Source organism: Ammospiza caudacuta, chromosome 16, assembly GCF_027887145.1.
Source record: "Ammospiza caudacuta isolate bAmmCau1 chromosome 16, bAmmCau1.pri, whole genome shotgun sequence".
In the NCBI taxonomy this organism is placed as follows: Eukaryota; Metazoa; Chordata; class Aves; order Passeriformes; family Passerellidae; genus Ammospiza; species Ammospiza caudacuta.
In genome coordinates, this window is record NC_080608.1 from 14,582,343 (window position 1) to 14,595,623 (window position 13,281).

The following is a 13,281-nucleotide window of genomic DNA, read 5'->3' on the forward strand; positions in this document are numbered from 1 at the left end:
CACAGGGCCAGGCTGGCAGTGCAGCAGGACAGGAGCACGCAGGGTTCACAGGGCATGATGTGTGGCTGATAAACAGTTCCACAGCTGTGTGATTGCATAATGATAGCCACATTCATTCACCTGCCTATCAAAAGAGATGCATTAAAGTTTGAGCTCTCTTCCCCTGGGTCCATGGAGAGACATTTGAGTGTTAGCTTATAGTCTTTAACATTCCTCCTAGCAGTGGGCTAAGTGCAGTGGGGTTAAACAGAGTCCCTTTTGCTTAGTAACCCATTAGCTAATGGGTGTGTAAGCCCATCAATTTGCTGTTTATTCCCTAACCCCATTAGGGTACACCTGCTGTGCATAAAAAATACACCTGACAAATCAGAGTGATAGTTGAAATAAAATAAATATCAAGTGTTGTTATAGCTGATCCATAGTGTTTAAGGCAGAAAGGGCATAACAGTGATTTGTGATGGCAGAACAAAATAGCTCGTGCTGGCTCATGGTAGCTGGAGCAGGTTGATATAAATCCCCCTGCCATCACCTGTAGGCTGCAGAGCTCAGCTGCCTCTTTGCCCAGCCCCAGGGGCCCCTCCAGAGGGCTGCAGTTCACCTTCAAACGCCAGCTCCCAGCGCCTTCTGCAGAGCCACAGCGCTGCTAAGTGATAAATTAATTATTTGGGGAGGGAGGGTGAGAGCTCACAGGCTGCTCTCCTGCGAAGGCAGCCAGAAGCTTCAAATCTGTCTCCAGTACCAGGCCATTTGTTTTGTCACTTCATGGGCCTTATTTATTTATTTATCTCGCAGCTCACCCTGTGATTAAAACTGTTGAAACAGCTGTTGGCTGGTAGCAACTTCCCTGTTGCTGTTTGCTGCCATCAGTCAGGGGCTGAGGCAGTGATGGGAGCTGCCCCTCTGGGCCAGGGGCAGGAGCATTCCCAGCCACCCCTGTCCCCACCCCTGCAGCCCCACTGCACAAGGAGGAACTCCAGCAATGAACCTGGGGAACTCACTGCCAAAAAGTGTTACTGAAATGGAGATATGGTCAGAAAATTGATTAAAACTGGGATTTTATTTATTAAAAAAAGGGCACCACCACCACTGATTGGGGAGGCTGATGACAGGAGATGAGCAAGGTGGCTCAAGGTGTAGAAAACTCCCTGGGGCAAATGGATGGGCTTTGAATGAGCCAGGATTGGGCTTTATGGAGAGGAGCTGGATGCCCTCTGCCACCAGGGCGCTGAGCAGCCAGGCCAGGGAGGGCAGGTGAGAACACACAGGCAGAAAGAATCACTAACATCTGGGATAGCAGGGAATGGAGAAGTATTCCAATCTCTGTGATGGGGAAAAGTGACCAGAAAACCTCTCAGGAAAGCCAAGAACCAGATCTGGGCACAAGGTGTAACCTCAGATGTGCAGGGGGCTGTGACCACAATCCCTTCTGCTGTTGAAGAAAGCAAATGTACAGGTTTTCTGCAATCCCTCAGGGCTGGCGGTGCTGGCTGAGGCAGGGCCACTCATGGCTGCTAAACCCACAGCTGGGCAAGCTGAAAAGCTCAACTTGTAGTTAAAATGAGGGTGAACGAGAAACAGAGACCAGGTCATCCCAGCCCTGCAGTGGAGCCAGTGAATTGCCAAACTCTCAGACTGTGTTAAGGTGATGGAGAGTGAGTTTTGGGTTGCCTGAACTAGATTGCAAGTGCAGCTGATGCACCAAGGAGCAGTGATAAAATGAACAAAGCAAGTCATTGCTCTTGGCTTGCATTATCCACAGGCTTTGGCATTTTCCAGCTGAGTACCTTCCTCTGCCTGCCTGGCCCGCTACTGCTCTCACTTCTACATCATGAGTGTCGAGGAGTGTATCATTCATAACATCCCCAGCACAGAGAGATTCCTTTTTAAATGCTTGGGGAGATGGAGGGCTACAAACCCTGGGAAATCAGCTATACCTAATATATTATGTAGAAGTTCTGTAATCATTATTGAACTAAAGTGCATTGAGTAAGTGGATAAAATCAGTCCCACTGTAGCATAAGTCTCCAGAGATCACAGATAAAAATGCCTCGCACTTAAGCAGAAAAAGGTAACAAAATATTTCCAGTCCCAGCAACAGCATTTTCCCCTCTATATAAATAGGGAACCCTCAGGAGAAGGCAATGATGCAGCAGAGGTTGAAGGCAAAGTTAATGGTGGCGAGGTGGGGGAGTGAGGCAGTGCCTGGGGCAGGCTGGGTGAGCAGTGTGAGCAAAGATCTCTGGAAAGGGGCAGGAGGCAGAGCCCTGCCCTGGGCAGCACCCTGCAAAGCTGGGGGGCACAGTGTGGGTCTGGCACAGAGTGGTAATGAAATTTTTTGTGCTCCCTTTTTCTCTAGAAAGTCAAGTTTTTTGACCAGTGTCACCTCTGGCCTTGCTTCCCTTGGCTCTCTGAGTTTCCCACCTGAGCACAGGCAGGGGCACAAACCCTGCTGCATTTTTGTGCCTCCTGTGCTCAGGTCTGCTCTGAGCTGCTGCCCCCCTACACACAGCCACAGAGGCATCCTCAGTGGTGAATTTATCCTGAGTTATCCTCAGCCACAGAACTGAGCCCCTTGAGAGCTTGTGCAGACCTACAGCCTCATCAGCCCTTGCCTTTCTCATGCACTTGGCCAAGAGCTGTCAGAGAATTACTGTGGCATGGTGAGACTCTTGCAAACCTGCTAAAACTTTTGTAAGGGCTCACAGTACAAGATACATTTTGACAGAATGAATGTGGAAAAATTAGGGATTCATATTATTTAATTTTAAAAAGGGAACAATTTCATTCCCTTATACAAAGCAGAGTTAAATTGGACTGGCCCATATAGAACATAATTTATGATATGTTTCAGGAAAGCATTAAATGGTCATCTAAATATTTTTTTCATTGAGTTCTTCAGGTGTACATACACATTAGTGATGAAGTTTGGGCTTTTCATTGAAAATAAGGGGGAAATTTGTGTTAGGCCACAAATTGTATTGTCGTATTTGCTATTCCTGTTGTAGGCCCACATTAAAAAAAAACACCTAGAACTGCAGTCCGCACTGTTAGGCTGTGACCTGGGTAGTCACTGGCATTCATGCCCTGGAATTACTTAATTAAAGTTTTGTAAGCTGTGTGCTCTTTCTCATGGCTGCCAATCAATTGGAGCAGTGCCATAAGCTCTGGTCTGGCTCTGTCCTCAAGGGCACCAAGGGAGGAAGAGTGAAGAGGGCTGTGCAGTTGAAGCTATTACTTATTTATCTGAAATATTGACCCAACCTCTGCTACTGAAATATCAGCATTAGCTGCTGGGGAAAAGGGATGCCAGAGCCAGCACCTGCTGGGAAACAGAGGAAACAGAGATGTCAAATGGGGCCCAAATAGTCATTATTTCATGGAGAAAATGGTGCTGGGACAGGCAGGAGGTGGCAAATGACAGGAAGGTGTGAGTACAACGGGTGGGTGGACAAGGAGGCAGTGACCAGCTGACCAAGAGTCTCAAGGAACTCAGTGTCAGGTGCTCAGCACCTCTGAGATGTGGCCTTATTGTATTTAGTGGGGTTTCAATATTCCCTGTTGGGATCTGCACATTTGTGTTAGCGCAATGATAATTGTGGTTGTGAAGGGAGAAGGAGTAGCAAGTGATGCTTCTGTAATGCTGCTGCGGATGGGGAATGTGGTTTTTGCTGGAGCACTTCCCAAAACTTCTGTCCTGTGGAATTGAAGGAGTCTGGAGCCAGAGTTGGGGGCCAGGGACTCTGTGGGAGGCTGCAGCCCGTCTGTAGCACAGCAGCACAGTGTGGATATTTGTGAGAGAACTGGGGAGCAAGGGGCAGTAAACAGGAAGGAGCTCAGGGAATCAAGTGAATAACATCAAATTCAGCTGCCACATGCCATGACAGAAGGTGCAGGGGCTGTGGTGCTAAGGAGAGTTACATAAATGATTACACAACATGACTGTGCAAAAATCTCTCCTTTTTCTAAAAACTACTGGAGTGGATCTGCTCACATTTAAGAGATACCCAACACTTCACATTGCAAGAAGCCACTTCCAGCTGCTTATGTTTTAGCAACTTCTTTTTTTTACAGTAAATATTAATTTAAACTGAAGCACCCAGCATTCCTATTCCTTCCTGGGAACCTTGCTGGTGCTTTCTCTGTGTGACAGAGAAATTAAGTGCCAGCATGTCAGCCCTCCATATGCCAGAGGTGAAGTTCCTCTTGTCAGAGGGGTACAGAGTGAAACAGAAGGCCTGGAACCAATCTAGCAGCTGATGGATTTGTCATTTAGGAAGGGTAGAAGAATGGAAACCCTTTTAGGAGCCTCCTTCATGGTCAAGGAGCTCAGCAGAGGCAGATGCAGTTCCTGGAGCAGTCACTGGACACCTGGAGGTGCTGCCATTGACTGAAATAATACCCAGATAAAAACCCCAACGCCCTGGGTCTGTGGCACAGGGCAGGATTTGCTTGGTGCTCCATGATCACTGGGTTTAGAGAGAGACAGCTCTTGCAACTGAGAAGCTAAAGATGCCCCTGAAATCCACTAGAAAAAAATGTGTTGGTCCTACGGGCAAACAATGCTCTGAAACAATGGAAATAATGAGATTAACATTCAGCATTCTGAGTGAGGATCCTTTGAAATCCATTAGAGACAGAGGGAAAGGCATTTCAGTGCACCAGCATCCACCACATTTCACTGTGTAATTCCATGAATTTCTGTCTCTCCTTAATTTCAGGAAGACAATTCAGTAGCCTCTGGCTTCTATATTCTTTTTTTTTCTCATCTACTGACTAGCAGAGGCAGAAAAATAAACACACAACTAGGAGCTGTATTCACAGACAGGAAGTAACTTTAATTAAATATTGTGAAAGTTGAAAAGTTTTTACAGCTTGAATTTCTGCAAAAAAATTATAACAATCTCTACAGTAGTTAGTTTCTCTAACAATAGAACTGTACAGTGTGTGTGTCTATTCAAAAAGATTTAGATAAGAAGGTGAAAGGTTAGTAGTTTCAGAGATGACTTCATTTTAGCTGCATCCTAGTACAACTGTGAGGAAATAGGCATTACTTTATGCAATCCAGTCATTGTGAAGCTTCACCTTGTTAAAACTGAAATCTGAATGTTTCCACTTAAAGCCATATTCTGTAAACAACTGCATCTTTTACTTTGTAAAAGACAAAGGGTGGTGCAGGGGAGATTTTTGACAAATTCCCATTCATCAGATCACAATAAATAGCTGCAAAAGAATGGAATTATGCACATTGTCAAAGGCTCTTTGGAAACTGGAGTAGAGACTACAAATGTGGCTAAAGTGGTGTCAGAACTGCTAGGACTGAGTGGAGCTCTACAAGAGTAATCAACGGTGTCACTGGACAAAATATGGCTTTAAATTTGATTACATTGTCGTGCTGTTGCTTATTATGTGAATTAGAATAATCACTTGGAATACAGAGAAGCAATAAACTGATGCCTCACATTTTTTCCAGTTTTCTCTTCTTTTATTTTCTCACCATGAAAAAAAAAAAAATCCTGTTTTTCTTTCCCTTCCCCCCAAAGATCACACTGTGACATTCTAGTGAAAACCATTGCAAAATTCATACAGGAAGCATGCACAGTTGCAGCATCGTTGTAAATGATTTCTTGTTTGACTAGAAAAAAGTTATATTGTTTTAAGGTAACAAAACAGTTCTTTTGTGCTTTTCAATTCCTTTTTTTTTTCTTAGAATGTTAGTGATGATTGACAGTTCTGGTGCACAGTACAATGTACAAGTGAAATGAATATGATTTGCATTGTTAAGGCATCCAATCTGCTGGTTTATATTTATGTGAAAGACAGAGAAATATACAAGCAGACTTAAGAAAGAAAGTATTTTCATTGAGTTCTATGAAGTTTCTCCCCATATTTAATGCACAAAAATGCGTCACTCCAAAGAGGAGAAATCCCATGCATATTAATAGAGTAAAACAGCATTAGTTTTTGTTAAGCCTCAAAAGCAAAGGATACATTTTTTTTTAAATCTACATAACTAAATGCTACAAGAATAATATGCTACTTTTTGCCATATATTGGAAAAAACTTCTTAACTTACAAATAATACAAAAATAGACAATGGCTTTTGGGTGGAAATTAAAAAAAAATGGAAGCATGGTTTTAAACAATACTAAAAAAAACAATCCTATAAATGAAATGTATTAAAATCACATTTAAACAGCTAATACAACGGTGAATGACCAAACAAATCAGCACTTTTCACATAGCAAACATACACAATAAAATAAACTTGTGGGGGACAAAAAGCAATGTACAAATTCCAAAGATAAATACATTATTTATATGGATATTTTACAAAATCCCCCATAAAACAAACAAACAAAAAACAGAAACAAAAAGCTTTTTTTTTCTTTAATTAATTTGCAAGTATGTGCAAGCTAAAGGTAGTGAGCTCTTTTTGCAAAATATGCAGTAAAATTCTTTTTTTTTCGTTTTTGTGATATTGAAAAACTGTCTTAAGACATTAAAATGTATAAATAGAACAACAACTTTGGCAAAAAATCACAAAAAATCTACAGTATTTATAACTACATACAAAACACAACAGCAAAGAAAAAATATCAGGTAATGCATCTTCAGAGCTTTGCTGCCTCTTTGACTAATAATTTTTAAGAACACTTCCCAGATAATGATAGCAAAATTTTTCGTGGTAAAACAGAAGCTATGGTTTTGATTGGAAAGCCCCACCCCAAAGTGATGATTCCCTAGTGGAAAGCAGATCCGTGTGCGGGAGGGAGCGCGGTGCGCACCGAGGGTCGGCTGATACAGGAACGGCGCCAGTGGCAGCTGGGCCAGGGGGTTGGGGTGGGGAGGGTGAAACCCCCCAGGCTGAGCCCCCCCTGCCCCAGCAGGAGCAGGGCAGGGCGAGAGGGGCCAGGCTGGCAGCCCCAGGCTGTGCCCCCCGTGCCAAACCCACAGGGCAGAGCCCGGGGGATGCTGCGCTTGGGGAAGGGAGCGTTCGGAGGCTCTGGGGTTTCACCCCAAAACAGAGGGGGCCGTGCTCACCTCCTGCAGCAGGTCTGGCATTGCATCTGCAGGCACTGGGTTTGCACTTCCAGAGGAAACATTTCTGATATTTCCACCCTTCCCTTCCCTTCTCTTCAACCAGCTTTTTGCCAAGAAAACTTAGAGCTTAAGGACCCCTTCCTACCTGGTGTTCTGGGATGAACTTTTCCTGTTGTGTTATTTACATGATTTTTCAGCCTGATATTAATGACAGAGGTTACTAATCCCACCCCTCACCCCACCCTCATAATCCAAAAATATCAGCTTTTTAGGGAGTGATATCTGTTTAATCAGAACATTAAAAATGTTTCATATTAGCAAGTCACCACTGGATAAGCAACATATATGAGCCGACCCTTAATTAAATGGCCATAATTCTTCTATGAAAAACTAACTGGCACTTCTATTCTGTCCCATACAGGCTTGTATGTAAATGACACCACTTTATTCTTCTTTACACAGCTTTAAAAAAAAATTCATAAATTAAAAATGTGGAGTTCCATCTCTAGTGTCCCTTGTGTAATTGTATGATTTATAAAAGACAAATGGTGTTGAGTTAAATCAAGCCTTAAAAAAAACCCACAAGAAACCGGAAGGAAATAAAAGCAAGCCCCCACCCCCCTCAACAAAACAAAAAAGTGGATTTTTTTATCAACATACAATAAATATATCTCCCAGGTATTTGGGATGGACAACTCGAATCAACACCTTGCAATTGTGGATTGTTAATTTCAGTATTTGCAAGGATGGTGATTTTTGTTTTGTTTAAAAATCTGCAGTTATTGTAAGATCCTTCTTTATTTCTTTTTTTATTTTTAAAAAGGCCTGAGTAAAAAGTTCCACTCTGGGACTTGTATCAGATTCTCTCTGAAGCAGAATTCAACCTCTTCATTAATAAAATTCTTCAAGGCAATTCTTTCACATGGGGGGAACAATCATGCCAGATATAGCTGTTGGAAGGAAAGGGAGGGGGGAGAGAGAGGGAGAGAGAGAGAGAGGGGAAAAGTTAATTTTCTGCATTATTAAGCAACTTTTAAAATTCCAGAGCTTTAAACATTTACTAGCAATGTAGTCAGATATACTTTGAGTTAAATATATATATATATTACTCAGAAGAGACAACTATGTACACAAGAATCATGAGAAGTTTCCTTTTGACTGGAAAATGATTCAAATTGCGAGTGACTTTGCTGAAATTACTGATTTTCTTGTAGAAAGTGTACTTCCTTATATGAGTATGAGACCTCAACTTATTTTTCTGCTTTTAGTTTCAAAATCCCCAAATGCTGAGGAAGCTTTGACTGGACCCAGGCATTGCCACACATTCTGTTACTCTTTTAAAAGCAAAGCAGGAATTTGCCCCAAATTAGGGGAAACAGGAGGAGTCCCCTGGCATGGCCCTGCAGGGGTGTCCCTTCAGTGGCACTCTGGGTCCTTCCCCTGTGCCAGCCCTCCCAAAGGTCACCCCTGGGACTCAGGTTTGCATTTCCAGGAGCTCAGAAAAGCATTTAAACTCTCAAATCCAGTTTTGAAATTGAAATACATGCTTGACTCCAGGGTTAGCAGGCCAGCATCTTTCCTGTTCCACTTGTAGCAGACACCACCAACTAAATCAGGTGAGTCATAGGTGAATGTTAATTCAGGATGTTTTCTCTTTTGCTGGCTAAGTTGAATCATCAGCATTTCTTTATTATCTTCCTACCTCATTTTCTATGAAACCACCACCTCTCTTAGCAGACAGACATTTATGAAAATTCAACAGGGGCAGTTGACCTCCAGCTCGATCTCTCTCTATTATTTGGGGGCTCAGATCAGACATCCCAAGTGTCCCAGTGACACACAGTGAGCAGGCACATCATTACAGGGGGTAGTCATGGAAGTTTATGATGGGAACTGTAAAAACAATGTGTCTCTAAAATGCCAGTTGTACAGTTATTTGCCAAAAGGTAGAAAACAGATTCTCCTTCAGGTTGGCAGCACTTTCCAGGCACATGATTTAAATGCTGCCTGCCATTCCAGACATCTGGACATGTAATTTCTTAAGGAAGGACTCGAACCCCGTGACTGGTGCTGATTCATTGTGCTTTAATTACAGCTGCAATTATTTGATAAGAACAGAGCCAAAGTAAAAGACTCACAGATTTGGGGTTGGAGGGGGAGAGGAGGGAAATGTTTTCTCCACAAACACCACCATATGTGCAAGAATTACAAGTCTAATCAGCAAGGGGAGAACAGCTCGAGTAAACTGCACTGATTAAATGAAATAAAATGAGGGGAGAAGGAGAGAATGCAAAACACATCCAACATGTTTGCAACAGGCCACCCTCAGAGGTGGCACAGAGCAACAGCATTTCAATTATTGGGATTTATAGTGTGGAATCACTGTACTGATTGTGTCCCCCACATGAGGGCTCTTCAAGGAGCTAAGAGTGAGGATAGAAAGGTGAGTTAAGTTGCTTTAAGTCCTACAGAAGACATTTAGGTGAGAAGCACAGAGGGCTCTTTAGGACAAGGTGTTGCTTTCCTTTAGAAAAAGTATCTTTTCTTCAGAAAATGTCACTATACTATTCCAACACTCAGTCTGAAAGATTCATCAGAAGCAAATCAATTTCACCAATAATTAGTCAAGAATTGTGTCTCTTGGGACAGGACAGCTGTCTACCCTGGGTAGGATCCCAAAACAGGTGCGATAATTGCAATTCCTCTCTTCATGATTTAGACATTTCCCTGTGGTTACAGATCAGCCTTTTGCTGTTGGAAAGAAATGGCACAGAGGCAGATCTTAGCTCCTTTTTTCAAAGCATCATTGTTTTTGAAGAGCTCTGAAATTCTGAATTAAATTACAAGGCAAATGATATCTTTTCTGCCTAAAAGCTTTGATATTTCCATTCTTTCCAACTCTTCATTTAGATCACTCCACTTTTATTCCATAAGTGCTACATCTAGTCATGCAAATTCTCCCAGCTGTAGCCTGTTATTGATCCTGAAAACAGAGATATCAGTGGGAAACAGTGTAGGTATGAGATCACACCACCTCCAAAAAGGCAGAGAATAGAAAAGCTCCCACCAATGGCCTTTATTTCTTCTATCATATACTAATTTGTATTTGCTGCCAGCAAATTACAGAAATAATGTATTTGGGGTTTTACAAAATTGCATGGCAAAGAGAACAACAGATAAGCCTGGCTGCTGTTTTAGTGAGTTCTGCTGATATCGAAGCTACATAAGGAAAGCTTGATTGCTTTCTGATGTATCCAGAAGCCCAAGAGAGATAAGACAGCCTCCTTATACATGGTTGTTTATTTAAGCATTAAGGCACAACAGGCAGTGCCTCTCTGAGTGATTATTACAAGCCTCAGGTGGTGTCAGGAGGCACAGGACCAAAGGCTGTATGTCTTTAACTCACCAAGAAGTTCAGTGATGACCTAGAAATGAACCATCTCTTGGTGTCTCGTTCCCATTATGAAAACTGAATTGCTAAACAAAAATTAGGGGAAATGCTCAGATCTGTGTGGTTTCTGGGCATTGCAGATGTGGAGGTGACATAATGAGGAGGCAATCACACAGCTCCAGTTGTGCCCAGTGCTCTCAGCTCCTTCCATAATTGCTTTTCATAACTGAGTACATGGAATCTGAGAATTCTGTGTCTTGTGAAAGGAGACATAGTGCCTGAAAAAGCTTTCTCCTGTTACTTGTTTTTTCTCTCCATCCGCAACAATATGGGACAAGGTGAAGAGAGGAAAAAAAACATTAACATGTTCAAAAGCTTTTGTTTAGGGTTTTTATTTTTTTATTTTATTTCAGATGGAAAATATTAGTAGGCGTTTCTTTTAAAACTTGAAGCATGTAAGCACTGCCAATTCTTTTAAATGTTCAAAACCAAATCTCCTAAATGCTGTAGTTTACCTGAAAAATTCATTTTGCTTTATTCCTGACACAGTTTGTATTTCAAACAAAGTCCTAACTGAAGGTACTGAAGATCTGCTTATTAGTTTTTAGTAAATTTACAGTTTCTGCACAGTTTTTCTCTGTGTGTGTGCACCCTGAAGGATTCCTCCTCCCAGTTCACCAGTGTAACATGAACTGAGGACAATGCTTTCCTTCAGGCACGATAGATCCAAGCTTTTATGAATGAGTTCCTCCCACTCTGCTTGCATATAGATTTTTTTTGGCCGCTAATGGTGCTATCAGCATTTTGTCTTCAAGCCCAGTGTTCGTCTTTCCAGAGGCTGAGTGACATGTGGAGTTAATGCAACCATCCTGCTCTGCACACCTCCTTCTGAACCTGGCTTAAAAAAGGATGGATTTAATTCCCCACTTGATGCCCTTTGGATAATTTGCACAGGCTCATGAAAAGGAAACAAATCTCAGGTTTGGAGGAAGCACAATGCACACCATGGAATATTTCCCACCTCTGGCAGCTGGAGGCAGCTGGCTGCATCTGCTTAAGGAAGCCCCTGGACCTAAGCAAGCATGAAACTGCCTCTCTCAGCACAGGGATGTGCAGTGAGGGAGACACACGGGGCGGTTTAGGCACAGTGTTGTAAATCAGACTCAGCCAAACAATGAGATGGGCAGTGCTGGGCTTGCAGCACCCTCAGTTTGACGAGCTTTTGTCTGTCACTGCCTTGCCTGCACCAGCCCCTCAAATGGATTTAGATACTAATGCTGGAGAACTTGTAATGAGAGGGGAAGGGATGCAGAAAAGGAGCAGCCCCTTGATACCAACAGTTCAATAGGCTTTCCAAAAGGCCCTGTGCCTTTTCTGGAATTAATTGGCACAGGAGTGCATTAATCAGTGGAAACTAATGTTTGCCCTGGTGTGAGTTAAAGTGGAAAACGCTGCTGTTGGTTTGTAATGCATCTCCCATTTCTGAAAGAGAAGGTTTGTGCCAAGCTCTGTAATGCTCTGTTTTCTCTCAGTAGGATTTCTGCACAAGTGTACTATGACAAAGGACAAAAAGGAAGGGAAGATTGAGTGACGTACTTCAGGAGAAGGCCAGCCCCTGGAGAGACCCTGCAGTGGAGTACTTGCTAGAGTCCACAAAAGACTGGTCTGATAAAGGACGACAACAGGGAATAAGAGAGGAAAGAAAGAAAAAGGACGGTATTAGTAAGCTGAAATATTACTTGTGTTTATCAAAACAGTAGGTCTGTGCTTTAGAGGACACAGCCTCTCAGTTCAGCAGTGTTAGCTGGGTTAGAGGTTGGGTGGTTGCCAAACACCTGCAGGCCACAAGGTGGGCTGGGGTGGAGTCAGTTACTCTCTACAGGAGGAAGCTTTAGGACAGAGCCCACCAGGGATCCCCCATTGCCTTCACTCCCGTGGGGCAGCTCGGAGGCTCCAGGAGCTCACAGCTGGACCAGCCGCCTCCTGAGCAGCCGGGGTTCAGCCTGGTTCCACCTACCTTGCAGGCTATTGCCGTTGGTGCTGGTGCAGGTGGGAGGGGGGGAGGTCTGGGGTCTCACGACCGGCGCGAACGCACTCTTCTGCTTCACCGCTGAGACCATGTTGGCTGGTGAGAAGGAGAAAATCCCGGAGGAGCTGCTACAGTTGGAGGGGAGGCTAGTGGAGGAGGCCATCGTCGGACTTGATGGCACAACTGCAGGGAAGAAAGACCCCCAAAAAAGGGATTCCTTAGTACTCAATAATAACAGGCTGCAGAAACAAGAGAATTGTCATTCCTGGATGCTCTCGATTTTTCTAGGGCTGAACTGAGTGTTCAAAATGCAAATGTGCTATGTGGGAAGTTCAGTCTTTAAACACAGATATCCTCAAACCATTATTTTACTATAAAGTGCAACAAATATCTTTGGTTCATGTATTTACCATCAAGCTTTTAAAAAAATTTCTTTTCATGAAAATAAAGCTAACTACTTTAATATTCAGAAGGCACTGCAGGTTTCCCCTCTTATCCAACAATAATAACAAAAAAAAAGGACCAAAAGTGTCATCCCATATTTCCATTCTTCGTCCTGTTTAGAAAGCGCTTAGATACACAAGTGGGCTGTGAATAATTACATATTATAGAGTAAAATTCTGATCATCTGGGCTTTGAATTATTATTTTATTTGCATTTATGTAGATAAAAATCACCCTATTTAAGTTCTTATTTGAGAATCTGATATCATATTTGTTAACACTGAGGAAATCAATTAATGGAAATTAAATGTTCAAAGTTTCACAGTCTGACAGATACAATCTTAGTCTGAAGTCACTCTGTGTCTGGAAGTACTTGC

At 42.8% G+C, this 13,281-nt stretch overlaps 1 protein-coding gene across 3 annotated transcripts in view; it reads right to left on the reverse strand.

Annotated features, from left to right (window-relative positions):
* Positions 1–7,311: 7,311 nt before the first annotated feature.
* The window catches only part of EBF1 (EBF transcription factor 1), a 263,841-nt gene continuing 257,871 nt past the window's right edge, over positions 7,312–13,281 (reverse strand). For all 3 annotated transcript variants that reach the window (XM_058815594.1, XM_058815593.1, XM_058815592.1), the window contains exons 15-16: positions 12,450–12,644; positions 7,312–7,991 (exon numbers count right to left, since the gene is read on the reverse strand). In XM_058815594.1, the coding sequence (XP_058671577.1) occupies positions 7,960–7,991; positions 12,450–12,644 (227 nt within the window). In that variant the 3' untranslated portion in view covers positions 7,312–7,959. The remainder of the gene's footprint in view (positions 7,992–12,449; positions 12,645–13,281) is intronic.